The sequence below is a fragment of the Phoxinus phoxinus genome, assembly GCF_949152265.1.
Source record: "Phoxinus phoxinus genome assembly, chromosome: 7".
In the NCBI taxonomy this organism is placed as follows: Eukaryota; Metazoa; Chordata; class Actinopteri; order Cypriniformes; family Leuciscidae; genus Phoxinus; species Phoxinus phoxinus.
Window position 1 is genome coordinate 30,626,382 of NC_136882.1, and position 13,613 is coordinate 30,639,994.

The 13,613-nt window shown below is 37.0% G+C and overlaps 1 protein-coding gene across 2 annotated transcripts in view; it reads left to right on the top strand.

The window, feature by feature from the left end:
• Positions 1-13,613, top strand: part of cacnb4a (calcium channel, voltage-dependent, beta 4a subunit) — a 31,977-nt gene continuing 18,364 nt past the window's right edge. The window contains exons 1-2 of one of the 2 annotated variants that reach the window (XM_079617932.1): positions 1-296; positions 2,022-2,105. In XM_079617932.1, the coding sequence (XP_079474058.1) occupies positions 234-296; positions 2,022-2,105 (147 nt within the window). In that variant the 5' untranslated portion in view covers positions 1-233. Of the gene's footprint in view, positions 297-2,021; positions 2,106-6,639; positions 6,716-13,613 lie in introns of those variants that run through there. The other variant, XM_079617933.1, reaches the window with a different exon arrangement.

Sequence of the window (13,613 nt, forward strand, 5' to 3'; positions counted from 1 at the left end):
TGTGGGCTACAGTAGCTCGCGATGCTCTAGTGGTGACCGCTCGCGCTGCATCTACACTACAGCTGCACTGAGCACTCATAGCGCGCGCACTGCATCAGACAGTCACCGTCCGTGAGCGCACTCAAGCCTCGGACACCACAGCGAAACTGGAGCAAACAGTTCAGTATCCTCCGCCGACCCAGTGGACCGGGACCGAAAGGCAACCTCCACCGTGGACCGATGAACTCGCAGAAATGTCCCGGCATATCTACACCCGACACGGGATAGGCGATGGGGTCCAGAAGCCGATTTTTCAGGTAACGTTAGGGACGCTAGTGAAGGTGTTGATGCGCTGTGAGTCTGCTGCACCATACACTCGCATAGTTGTTGTTGTGTGTGTGTGTTTATAAAATCCAGCGGTTTGCATTTATCCATAATGCACATATTTCTTTCAAGTCTACCAACAGTGACAATATGCTTTCTTTTGGAGGGTTTTTACTCAATGTAAATTACTCATTTGAATCTTTGCATAATAATTCATATGTTCAAAACTTGTCACGTGTTTTATCTGTAATACCGCAATGCAAACTATTAATTTGAGTTTAGCATCTTAATTCCTAATCATAGGCTACCATGCTCTATGTACTTTGTATATACTGTAGAAATTACCTGAATAGATCTCACAAGCAGAAAACCTCTAAATGTCCTTGTAATATTTCCATTAACTTATGATAGATGACTTGATGTTGTTACACTTACTGTGTTGATACAAAATGGCATACCATTGTAGTTGCATGGTTGCCTACTTCAATGTACATAAAAGCTTAACATGGTATTACAATTGTACGTTCACGTCTTGTGTAGGTTTTGCTCTCCTGATATCTTTTACTGATGGTCAGAATGATGTTTACCTGTTCTCCCCTTTTCATATTATTTCACACTGAGCAAAATTCCTTTGAGTTTTGTATTTTAATAAACCTAGCCTATGTATAATGTGGAATAATAGCTTAAAGGGACAGTAAAAATGCTGTCATCATTTACTCACCCTGATGTTGTTCCAAACCTGAATGACTTTGAAATGGATCGACAGACTCAGTCACCATTCACTTTAGCTGCATTTTTTTTTATACAATGTAAGTGAATGCTGACTGAGTCTGTCAGTCCCTAACATCTCCTTTTGTGTTTTTGTGTGGAACTTAGAAAGTCATATGAGTGAGTAAACGAAGAGAGAATTTTAATTTTGGGGTAAATCCCTTAAAACTACAGGCTGCTTATACAGTAATACGGGATCATTAAAAACAAATCCCGAACGTGCTAAAGATTAATGCATGTCAGTTTGACGCATTGGTCCTTAATTAGGCTGCTAAATAATTCATGTTCTCATTGATTTCTTTGCAAAGGATGCATGGCCTGACCCAGTTTGTAAGCATCAGTGCTTTTTTACGGAGCAGATGGCCATAACATTTACGTTTCGCTGTTTCTTTTGCAACAAACTCACTGAAAACATCCGTCCATAATATATTTTAACCGCATGATCAACCCTGAAGGGGTTCGATGTAGGACTGCATTGCGGCCAGCCATACTGAAGGGCAGTTTCGCCTTGCTCAACACATTGCATTGATGTCTATGTGGCAATGCAGAGTTCAGCTTCCTTGTAGTGATGCGCTTTGACACCTATTTCAATAACCTCCTTATCTGTCAAGCTTTTAGTCACGTAACACCCTAGATAGGGTGAAGATCCTCATGTCCGCTGTATTGAGCTACACAAAACAGCTGTGATTAATGCAAGTGATGAACTGAACAGTGCATTTGACTCTTAACAGTAACTTGTATAACTAACGGGCCCCATTGAGACCCCTCTGACAGTGTTGTGGTGGGATATGTGTGTGTGTGTGTGTGTGTGTGTGTGTGTGTGTGTGTGTGTGTGTGTGTGTGTGTGTGTGTGTGTGTGTGTGTGTGTGTGTGTGTGTGTGTGTGTATGAAGGTGCCCCTGTTCTGCCGGGAGGAGAGATATGGATTAATAGCTTGTTCTCTTCCTGCAGGTGAACAGAGGCACCTACTCACGGCGCAGTCGACTTAAGAGATCCGACGGTAGTACGACATCCACCAGCTTCATCCTCCGTCAGGTGAGAGGGGATGATGGAGATTATACGGAAATAATGTTTATAAATGCAAGGCATGCTGTCTCCATTTAGCTGGTTTGATACGACTCTCCAAATCACTCTCACACTTGCTTTTGTTTTGCATTGAATTGTTCTCTTTTGTTTGAGACTTGGTTTCAGAGGGTAGCTCACTCTGCGTGGGACAATTTTTGAAGAGTTTTGAACAGTGACTAATATTCTCAGTGCAATTGAGGATCCACTTTCCATGTGCCTAATGTGCAAAACTGGGTTATGTAATACTTTTTATAGGAGCCAATGAGTTTGCATTTATCATTATATTGCAATGCAAATAAAATCTTTGAATTTAGCGCCTAATGCCAATCCATAGGCCTATACTCTGATATACCTTTGGAAATGCACTTTGTAGAAGTTGTATAGTTCTCAATATATATGCTCAAAGAATTATACTACTGTGCAGCTTTTTGAATGGGTCATTTGGTTACCAAGCAACAGATGAATTCTCTCTGTCATCAGATGAATATGAATTGCTCATGGCTACCTTTTCAACTGAACTTGCTTGACATTTAGCTGAATAGAGCTAGCATGGATCTTCAGAACATCTAAAAAAAATTGATTTGAGATTTGAATTCAAACCTCTAAATATTCTTTCAGACCATGCCGTATGAAATCAAAGAGTGCTGAATGTTTTTCTAATGGAAATATGGAAATATGATCTATTCGAATCATTGTCAGATGCATCTAGATGCACAGAAGAAGAAAGTATCCCAGGGGAAACCAATGACCTTGATGCCTGCAATGTGGCATTTCTAGCTGTCGCCGAGTCTACCCTTGCTCGTCTGTTTGAGGACTGTACAGTATTCCCTGCAGAGTTTTTGTGCTGCTGTAAAGCAAATAGCTTTGCCTCTGTGTATTAATTCATAATGTGGATAGGATTAAACTTTCATTCCTATACTGTAACCAAATAGCATTTACTGTAGTTGTTTTTGTTCATGTACAATAACAAATCTAGTCTAATGTTTTTTATTATTATATTAATATGAAGAAACATACATAAAAAAATCTAAACAAAAACAATGATTTTTACAGGGAATACCTCTTTCCAGATCAATTATTACTTTAAATAATTCATAACGTGAATAGTTTTAACCATTTCTATGATATGCTACGATAATATCACCATAAAGATATATGTATTGCTATGTTAAACATATATTTTGTCCATGAATTATAAGGTAATTCATACTATATACTTTCTATATATTGTTACAGTATTCTTTTTTTTTTTTTTTACTATTTTAGAATCAATTTCCATGTCTTTTAAAATATTATATAATTGTTCCTGTATGGTAAGTTAACTATCCACTACTATACAGGACATAAAGGTTGTCATATTTCTTTTATCATCTCTCTTGTTTCTTGTGATATGATCTCCTTTTCTGCATTACCTGCATTTACTGCATTTTTTTTTGTATTTAGCAGTTTATTAGTTGCAAATTTATTGGTGCTATAATGAGACTTTAACTCTAATTGATAAGTCCGGTCACCTCATGTACGCAGCCCATATGCTGCAGTCTATCTCAAAATGATTCTAGAATCTAGGTCCCCAAAGAACCTTGGGAATTCTGCATTTTGACTGACTTCCAGGATATTCTATTTTTGGCCATAAAGGTGGTTTCACAGCCAAGACCCTTCATTGAGGACAACCTACTTTACAAAGTTTTCATATAATATATATATATATATATTTAAATATGACCATAAGAGTTTGGTTTAGGCTAAATTATTCTAAATTCAAATTTAGAAGACCTCAGATTTACATGGTAGACTGTTAGCAGTAGCACACTTCCAAGTCCCTGTAAAATTTAAATGTACAAAAGATGTATATGAAATAATTTTATAGAGTATAGAAACGTCTTGCTCAAATGAGGCTAGAAAATCCAGAGGTGGTTAAAACCTGCTGAGATCGAATCTGATTTTAAAATGATTTGTTAACCCAAACCGTTGGGAGTCGTTGCTGTTTTTATTGTTATCCATAATAACGCATTTAAAATTCCTGATCATTGGGAGCATGTATAAATTATTCATCTGTCTGGTATAGGTCACATGGCTAAACTCTTTAGTAATTCATTTATTTCTTTGCTTCCCTGCTGTGTTTATTGACCATAGCCCCCCCAGAAAGCTCAAGAGCAGTGGCTGACTGTTAGCATGACTGTTGATTTGGTGATCTAATGTTGATTTATAAGATTTATGGATCATTAAATAGTGGAATAAGGAAACAAGGCACATAATCATTGACTGCAAAATAGCGAATGGGTTCATCGTACAATTATTACAGCCATTCAAATGAAAGTTAGGTATTAAAAGGAAACCAAATATATTACAATATTAAGATATTAGTTAGCTATGCTTTTAGTAACAGGCATTTATTCTGTTTATTTTGATCTTCCACTTTGTTCCATAAATCAGAGAAAGAAAACAATAAAATGAAAAATGAAAAACAAAAAATCATTAAATCTGAAAATATCAGTAGTGATCTTAAGGACCTCATGCCATTTAAAGCAACATGTTAAAGTATTCATATACATTTGACTAAAATAATCTATAATAGTAATATTTTTTTATTTGTGGAGGTATATTATTTAATATTTCATATTAAACAACAATATTAATTCACGTTCATTTTAAAGATAGATTTGCCATTATTATCTCTTCATATGCTTCTTGGTGGATAAATGGAGATAAAACTGTTGATTGCTCTGTTTTCTATTTATATTGATGGACTCCTTCATGGGTTCATTTGATTAAAGTAGTAAGAGTAGATTAAAGAGTACAGAGATTTTACTCAGAGTAAAGATTTTACTCAGAATAATGTGTTTCAGTGAGTAGAAAGCAGGCATGTTGTAGATGAGCATTCTGAACTACAGGGGGCGATGTGTGCCAGAGTTTTATACTCAAGAGAGAACCATGATTAATTAACAGCTACACCGTCAGTTCATTCTCATGTAATTACTTGAAAAGACCTGATTGTTCTTGGTTTTCTTATTATTTCAGTAGCTGGAGTGATATCATGGGAAATATAAATCAATACCAGAATTAGAAATGCAAAACAAGCTGCTAGTGCCCTGGGTCCCTGCTTGTCCCAGTGACCTCGAGGTGTTGTTGTTGTTTTATAGCTTCTCCACAACCATGGGGATGTAATTAAACAAAGCAGAGGTATTGATACTCCTGCTAAAGAAAAGTCTGGTTCAATACCATCATGTCAAGCTCTCGTTTTATGTTTCTTCATTCACATTTGCCATAAACTGATGGTTAGAGAGATTTAGGGACCAGGGACATTTGTAGGGATGGGTTTTTGCATTATGCCATTGTGGTATATATATGAATTGCATTATATAGTTATATATATCTATACTTATTTTTTTTTAGAAGTAAGTATTTAAAGATTTAGGGACACACATAATGCTTCTCAATTTACATGGGGGGGGGGGGGGATTTCAACAGTTCCATTTGCTGTAAGCATGCACTGGAACATGAATAATTAATATTTGCAACTGTTGCATTTATTTGACCATCTGACTCTTTGATTTTGGTGTCATATTTAGTATTGTGTTGTGATGTCAGGATGCGTTTGTTTTTCTATCTAAAGTTATGTTTACTCGTGTGTTTCATGTACCATGTGGAGGTCTCTGTTTGGCATTTCAATGTTTTATGAATGTTTTTGTCTCAAATGTTGCCATTAGTTTAAGACAGCAAGCTCTTTCTCTCAGACAAAACACATAATATCAATTATATAATAATATTAAATAATTTACACAGTATAATTAACAATATAAATAAATTGAACTATTTACATTAAGATTTTAACTAAGCTAATAATGTTGAGAAATCTAAAATTCAGTCAGGTGAATTCATTTTAAAACTGTTGCCTTAGTTGAATTTTGCAAAAACCTGTTTTTTGTACAGTGTATGTGAACTGTAATACACAAACTGTTTGTGAATATTTGTGGAGTCTATATGTGAACATGGGTGAAAGAAGGAGATGAAAAGAGAAAGAGGTGAGATGCAATTTCAAGATGGACAAAAATAGAAACGGCGAGGAAAAATTGCAGGAAACCCAGTGGTCAAGGAGTGGAATGCTGTCAGCACCCTGCAGACCCCTTCTCCTCCTCTAACATTCAACAGAAGAGAGCACTTGCCTTTTCTTACTGGAGCTCCCATCAGCCAATCAGAAGACGGTTTCGCTGCTTTGTCATCAGCCTCTGATTGAGGAAGGCTCTGTTTGCTTGCTCTGTTTGTGGAAGCTTGATAAAATGCCAGGTCTCTGCAGCCTCTGGGGTGAGCCCCAGTTCTCTATGATGTGATCGATCACGCTTCATCCTCATTAATACAATACGCTGGCTTCAGGAGCAAGAGAGCGACTGCCGTTTCCTTGACATTCCTCCTTCGGTGGTCTTTCTGTGGGCAAGGGGATTGTAAGAGAGCCCTGTTAGACATACTCTCGCTGGAGCTTTCTTATCCCACATTTGCATTTGATCATTAAGGTGGTCCCTTGGGAATATCAGACCTCCATGTACGACAATTTGTACCTTCATGGATTCGAAGACTCGGAGGCGGTGAGTAAGGGTCTATGCATCTTCATGGTATTTTCAATGAATGCATGCTCACACAAACGCTCTGGGGATGGCTGCAGGAATTCAGCTCGTAGATGGTGCTACTGGTACCAGTGAGTGTTTTGGGGGAGGGGATCTGTATGTGTGTGTGTGTGTGCATGTGTATGGGTTTTGTTTCAGTATAACCTCCACTCTTTCTCTAAACCATGCTCTGTTCCGCGGATGCATCGGTGGAGTCAGTGTGAGTGGAGAGCATCAGTCAGCTGTGGTGGTAGCCTGTTATCCCGTATCATTGAGCTGTTGCTAATAATGTCACACTGGTTTAGTTCCTCTTAGCTTGCAAGCATTGTTGTTTTTGTTGGATTTTTAGTGTGGCCTTAGCTACTCTCAAACGAAATGCTTGCTTAAAGTGGCACTTTGTTTCTGCTTGTATTGTTGTGGGGCTCATTAAGTGTCATTAGATCAGACATAAACAAGTCCATTGGACGTATGTCTATGCTGGTTACAGCCATGTCAAGGCCAGTCTCCTTAATCAAGCGGTCACAAGTTTCAACACTTTATAAGAGATGCGGCTGTTGCTCTTTGAGATGCGGCTGTTTTCTTACACCACAAATTATTCCCGTTCTTACCATAGGCAAAAATGTATCTATGATCTTATGCATTTTTTGGCTGAATCGGGTTTTATAATATAGTGTAGGAATTTTGACTCATTGATGCATTTTATTTGCTTAAAGGGGACCTATTATTCCCCTTTTCACAAGATGTAATATAAGTCTCTGGTGTTCCCAGAATGTGTTTGTGAAGTTTCAGCTCAAAATACCCCTCTGATCATTTATTATAGCATGTCAAATGTGCCCCTATTTGGATGTGAGAAAAAACATGCCTTTTGTATGTGTGTCCCTTTAAATGCAAATTTAAGAAGAGGGCGGAGCCTTTACAGTGCTTTGGAATGATTACTCCGGCAACAACAAAACTGGATAATGGAGAATGTGACGCAGCTAAAATTGTCAGTAGGAGTGTTTAACCTTACATGTTCGAACCCGGAGTCGGACACTGATGGAGAGACTCATAGAAGTTACAACTTTTAGAATGCAACTGTGCGTTTCTGAATGGTTTGTGGATAAAATTATGTTATTGTGGAGTTAAGTTGATTCAACTTATTGACTAGCATGTACTGTCGTTTATTTAAAAATCTTTATTTGTGAAGCAGTCCAGGCGTAAAATGATTTGCGCAAATATATAACACTTTTAACGACTTTCTTCGTCACATTTTCTTCATGGAGTCTAGTCATGGAGATGCCTGGAGTCTATGGAGATTGGTACATCCAATAACAGATGATACTTGGCTCGTTTTCCCATTAATGTATAAATTATTATTATTAATTTATGGCTAGTATTATTATTAAATTAATATTGAGACCTACAATTTATTTGCCTACCCTAATTTATTAACAGCATCACAACATAAGCACATTTTGCAACACTGATACGCACGTATGAGGATGGAGCGCTCCTCAATTAAATTTTTTTTAATAAACGAGTACAAAACTACATCCCACAAAATTTTATTGCAAGGTGATCTATTGAAAAATTGTGAAGAGTGTTTGTTATAAAAGAGACTTATCATTCTTATAGCCTTGTTGTTTAAGTCAAGATGAAAACGGCATTGTTGCTCATCAGCATTTTGTGTTGTTTCCATTGCACATTAACAAAATGACACTAATAACAATAAAACAATACAATTACAAACTAATAATTTTCACTAAAATTATATAGGCCTGACAACAGTCTTTAGGTTCAAACACAGCACAAATCAGTGATCTGTGAAAATTAAAAGCAGCTTCAAACACCGACTTAAAAAACAACTTTAATTTTTTGCTGTCATTAATGTATGGTCCACAAGAGAAATATTAGTGGGGTGGTTGAGTATGATTTCAATTTTCTAACTTTTGTTAGTGTGTAATATTGCTGTTTGAGCATAAACAACATCTGCAAAGTTACAACGCTCAAAGTTCAAAGCAAAGAGAGATATTGATATATGCTTTTTTAGGACAACAACAAACTGCTGGTAGGGACTACATGACATTCCTCATGGCTTAATTACATCACAAATCGTAAAATTCGTCCGCCCCCAGGAATGTGGTTTATAGATTATCATGACAGAATATGCTAATCGATGACTAGAAGATAACTACACATAAGCTACATAAATTCATCAACTAACCATTCAGAAATGTCCTGTTGCATTCTACGTTGTCACTTCTTGAGTCTCTCCATCATTGTCTGACTCCGGTTTGAACATAAAATGCTAAAACATTTAGAAATGTTCAGTGCATGTCTATGTGAGGTAAAAGAGCACAAGCTGTTGCAGCAGCTCATTTGCATTTAAAGGGACAGACACAAAAACGGTGCATTTTTGCTCACCCTCAAAATGTGACGATATTAACATGCTATAAAAATATCTCTTGGGTATTTTGAGCTAAAACTTCACATACACACTCTGGGGACATCAAAGACTTATTTTTTACATCTTGTGAAAAGGGCATTATACCACCCCTTTAAGCTAAATTAAGATGTTATACAGGTAGGTTACCGTTATCAGTTTTGTTGAGGTAGATTCATCGTTGTCTCTGAGAGAATGCACCAAGAGCTTGATCAGTTTTTGTTTTCACTTTCAGGGAATAAGTCAGTGGTTTACATGCATGTTCTTAACATGATTATGCTTAATAAGCAGACAATGCATGTGATTATGTAAACGCATTAACCCGTTTTCCTTTATCGAAGCAAAGTCCCTGTCGACTCCGCTAGATTTTTGCCCATTACCCTGATTTCTCCCGGCAAGTAAACACATTAACCTGCGTTCTTTGGGCTTATTGAAGTGCACTTATTTGATAGGCTATATGGCAGGAAAGCATCCTTATACTGTGCATCTAGACAGAGCAAGCTTTTCACGGTAGTAGAGAGGAATATATCACAAACTCCTACACTTACTTGACCCAAGAAATGATAAAAATGTGTTCTTATCTCATGCAGAAGTAGCCTACAATCAAAATGCTCCGTCTGTAATGGCATGAGAGGATAATATGTGTCCGTAAGTTTCCCTCTGACATGTTGAAATACTCTTCAGTTTTTATTGTTTTATTAAAAATCACAACAGACAAAACAAATCAGTCAGACACGGATATAGGCTCACTAACTGGAATAAACTTATTTATTAATAAACACTCCACTTTTGCTAGCAAAATAGAAAAAGATTCTCATATATAAAATAAAGTATTTAAATAAGCAAATTAATTAGTAAAGAAAATAAGCAAACTTAATGATCAAATAAGTAACCCCCCCCCACACACACACACACACACACACACCCCACACCCCCTGGTGCTACATCGAGTAAACAGAAATGGCGGACTGTTGCGGCTCACTCAGGGCGGGATCTATGCTAATAGGGCAGATTGTCACCAGTCATGGGCGGGGCTTCTTACGTAAGAGTAGGGGGAAATCTGGAACTGCTCGATTGGAGAGACGGTTTATGATTTATGGGGATTATTAAAAAAAGGAGTGGGTGGATTTTTACCATTATAGGCTGGTTGTTTGCACACACTGTGGAAACACATCTGTGTTCAAACACCTTATAAACCATACATCCTCATGTCAGTGAAAATCAATATGACTTTCTTTCTTCTGTGGAACACAAAAAATATATATTTTGAAGAACACTGGGAACCAAACAGCATTGGAACCCATTGACTTCCATTAAGACGATTTTCAAAATATATATTTATGTTCCACTGAAGAAAAGAGTATTTTGGGCAATATGAAGGTGAGTAAATAATGACACAATTTAAATTTTTGGGTGAACTATCCCATTTTTGACCCTGCCACTTTTGGAGTTTTCATAATAGGAAGTTGGCCGTTCAGAATTGTGAGTTGATTTGAAAGTAGGCCTTTTATTTTCTATGTATATTTTGGTGTTACTAATATGTTCTGAGAAAAGAAAATATTTTTTTCTGTAAACCTTAACAATAAATATTAATGCAAAAACCAGCACATCTTGTATTATGTCTATACATTAGTTATTGTTTTTTTTCATCATTCTGACATGAGGATGTATTTATAGGTGCGTTACCTGTTTAAACCAGTGTCTGACTGGTTCAGAATTGGACACTTTGTCTTGAACGCAGCGCTGTATGTGTTATAACACTCCATTTTACTCAATACATTCTGTTAAGCTTTCGTTATTCTGTGGCTCTTAGAAGGAGATCTTTATGATTTACCTCCACTCACCTAACTGATAAAGTGCTCTAACGTTGTTAAAGGACAAGTTCGCAAATTCATTTTATTAAAAGCCCATCTTGTCAGCTATGAATTACTCTATAAGCTCTGTTTATTAGGCAGCAGGTGTTCACACAATATACCAATAGGGATCCAATCAAGAGGCTCCAATTAAGATGGTCTCCTTTCCATAAGTAATAAAAAATTTAGAAGTCAAAAATCCTCAGACAATCTATCTATGTGTTCCCAACTTTGAAACACAGAGAGGCTGTTTAATTTGTGTGGAGGACAATTTAATACCCTGCAGCAAGTATTTTCTCTGGAATTATATGGTGCAGAAATATCATGGAAATTATGTAATTAGAATGAAATGATGACAAAGTAGCTCAGATCTGGTGGCCTCGGATGATCTTAATATAGCCTTGTGGTCTAATTGTGTCTGCCTCTCTTTCCTCCTCTTTCCTTACAGCTTATGAATATTAAAGGTAATGGAGGGTTCAAGCGGGTACTATTCATTGCGTGTAATTATTTCATGTATCCTGTTTTTTGCACTATTGTTAGCCTAACCAGAACGTTATATTTGGAATTGTTTTCTAATAAAATCAACTGCATAAATTTCAATCTACCGGTTTAGACATAAGCTCATACCGCAGTTAATGTGTAAGTGATTGTTCTTTCACTTTCAGTAGTTTTAAGATAACTGTTTTTGAGAAGAACAGATGATAGTGATTGTTCTTTTGAAACAATTCTTTTGACGGTATTGTTAGCTAAATTATCACAGCACAGAGACAGCGCTCATAAAGATAATAAACGATATTCGCTTAAATACTGATTTAAGAGAGTGTTTTAATGATCAGTGCTGGTACTACTCGACCTCAGTGCTGCATTTGACACTGTTGATCACAACATACTTCTTGACAGGCTGGAAAACTGGGTGGGGCTTTCTGGGATAGTCCTAAAATGGTTCAGGTCATACTTAGAAGCGAGAGGTTATTATGTGAGTATAGGAGACCATAAGTCTGAGTGGACATCCATGACATGCGGAGTTCCTCAAGGCTCAATTCTTGCGCCACTCCTATTCAACCTGTACATGCTCCCAATGAGCCAAATAATGAGAAAGAACCAAATTGCTTACCACAGCTATGCAGACGACACACAGATCTACTTAGCCCTATCGCCTAACGATTACAGCCCCATTGACTCCCTGTTCCAATGCATTGATGAAGTAAACAGTTGGATGTGCCAAAACTTTCTTCAGTTAAACAAAGACAAAACGGAAGTCATTGCGTTTGGAAACAAAGTTGAAGTTCTCAAGATGAATGCATACCTTCACTCTAGAGGTCAAACAACTAAAAATCAAGTCAGGAATCTTGGTGTGTCTCTAGAGTCAGACCTTAGCTTTAGTAGTCATGTCAAAGCAATAACTAAATCAGCATACTATCATCTAAAAAATATTGCTAGAATTAGATGCTTTGTTTCCAGTCAAGACTTAGAGAAACTTGTGCATGCTTTCATCACCAGCAGGGTGGATTATTGTAATGGACTCCTTACTGGCCTTCCCAAAAAGACCATAAGACAGTTGCAGCTCGTACAGAACGCTGCCGCCAGGATCCTGAGCAGAACCAGAAAATATGAACATATCACACCAGTCCTCAGGTCTTTACACTGGCTCCCAGTCACATTTAGGATTGATTTTAAAGTATTACTACTGGTATATAAATCATTTAATGGCCTAGGACCTCAATACATTGCAGATATGCTCACTGAATATAAACAGATCACTCAGATCATTAGGATCACATCAACTAGAAATACCAAGGGTTCACTCAAAGCAAGGAGAGTCCGCTTTTAGCTATTATGCCAGCCGTAGCTGGAACCAGCTTGCAGAAGAGATCAGGTGTGCTCCTATAGCCACATTCAAATCCAGACTCAAAACTTCTGTTTAGCTTTGCATTTACTGAATGAGCACTGTGCCACTGTACGTCCGACTGTTTGCACTGTTTTTTATTTTTTATTCTAAACTGTTTTAATTATTCTTATGTCTTTTTATTAATTTTAATTTCTTCTCAGTAAAGCACTTTGAATTACCATTGTGTATGAAATGTGCTATATAAATAAACTTGCCTTGTCAAACTTGCCTAAATTGGACTGAATCGGCAAGGGCAGTTTGTGTTTTGAATTCATTGTATGAATTTTTTTTTTTTTTAAAGTCTTCTTTTGTGTTCCACAGAAGAATGAAATGCATACATGATTTGTATGACATGAGTAAATAGTGAAATTTTCCTTAAATAACTCACTCTCTCAATCAGTGAACCATGCAGTCTCAAAATAAAATGAAAATCAGGCTTACTATGTTTCTAGAACTAGTAATGTCTGGCTCTGCAAGTGTTCACAACTAGTTCACAAATTGGACTGAACATCGAACGGACAAGTTCAGTGTGCAGTAAGTCACTGACTCGATTCCACTTTTGGGTTGCAAGTTGCAACCCATCAGTTGAGAGCCACTGATTTAAAGATCAGTTTAGTCAGATATGAGAAGTACCTTTCATGGCTTACTATGGGATACAAAGCTTTCATCATCTCTTTTTATGGTTAAGTATTTGCTTTCATCAGATGTGGCCCTAAA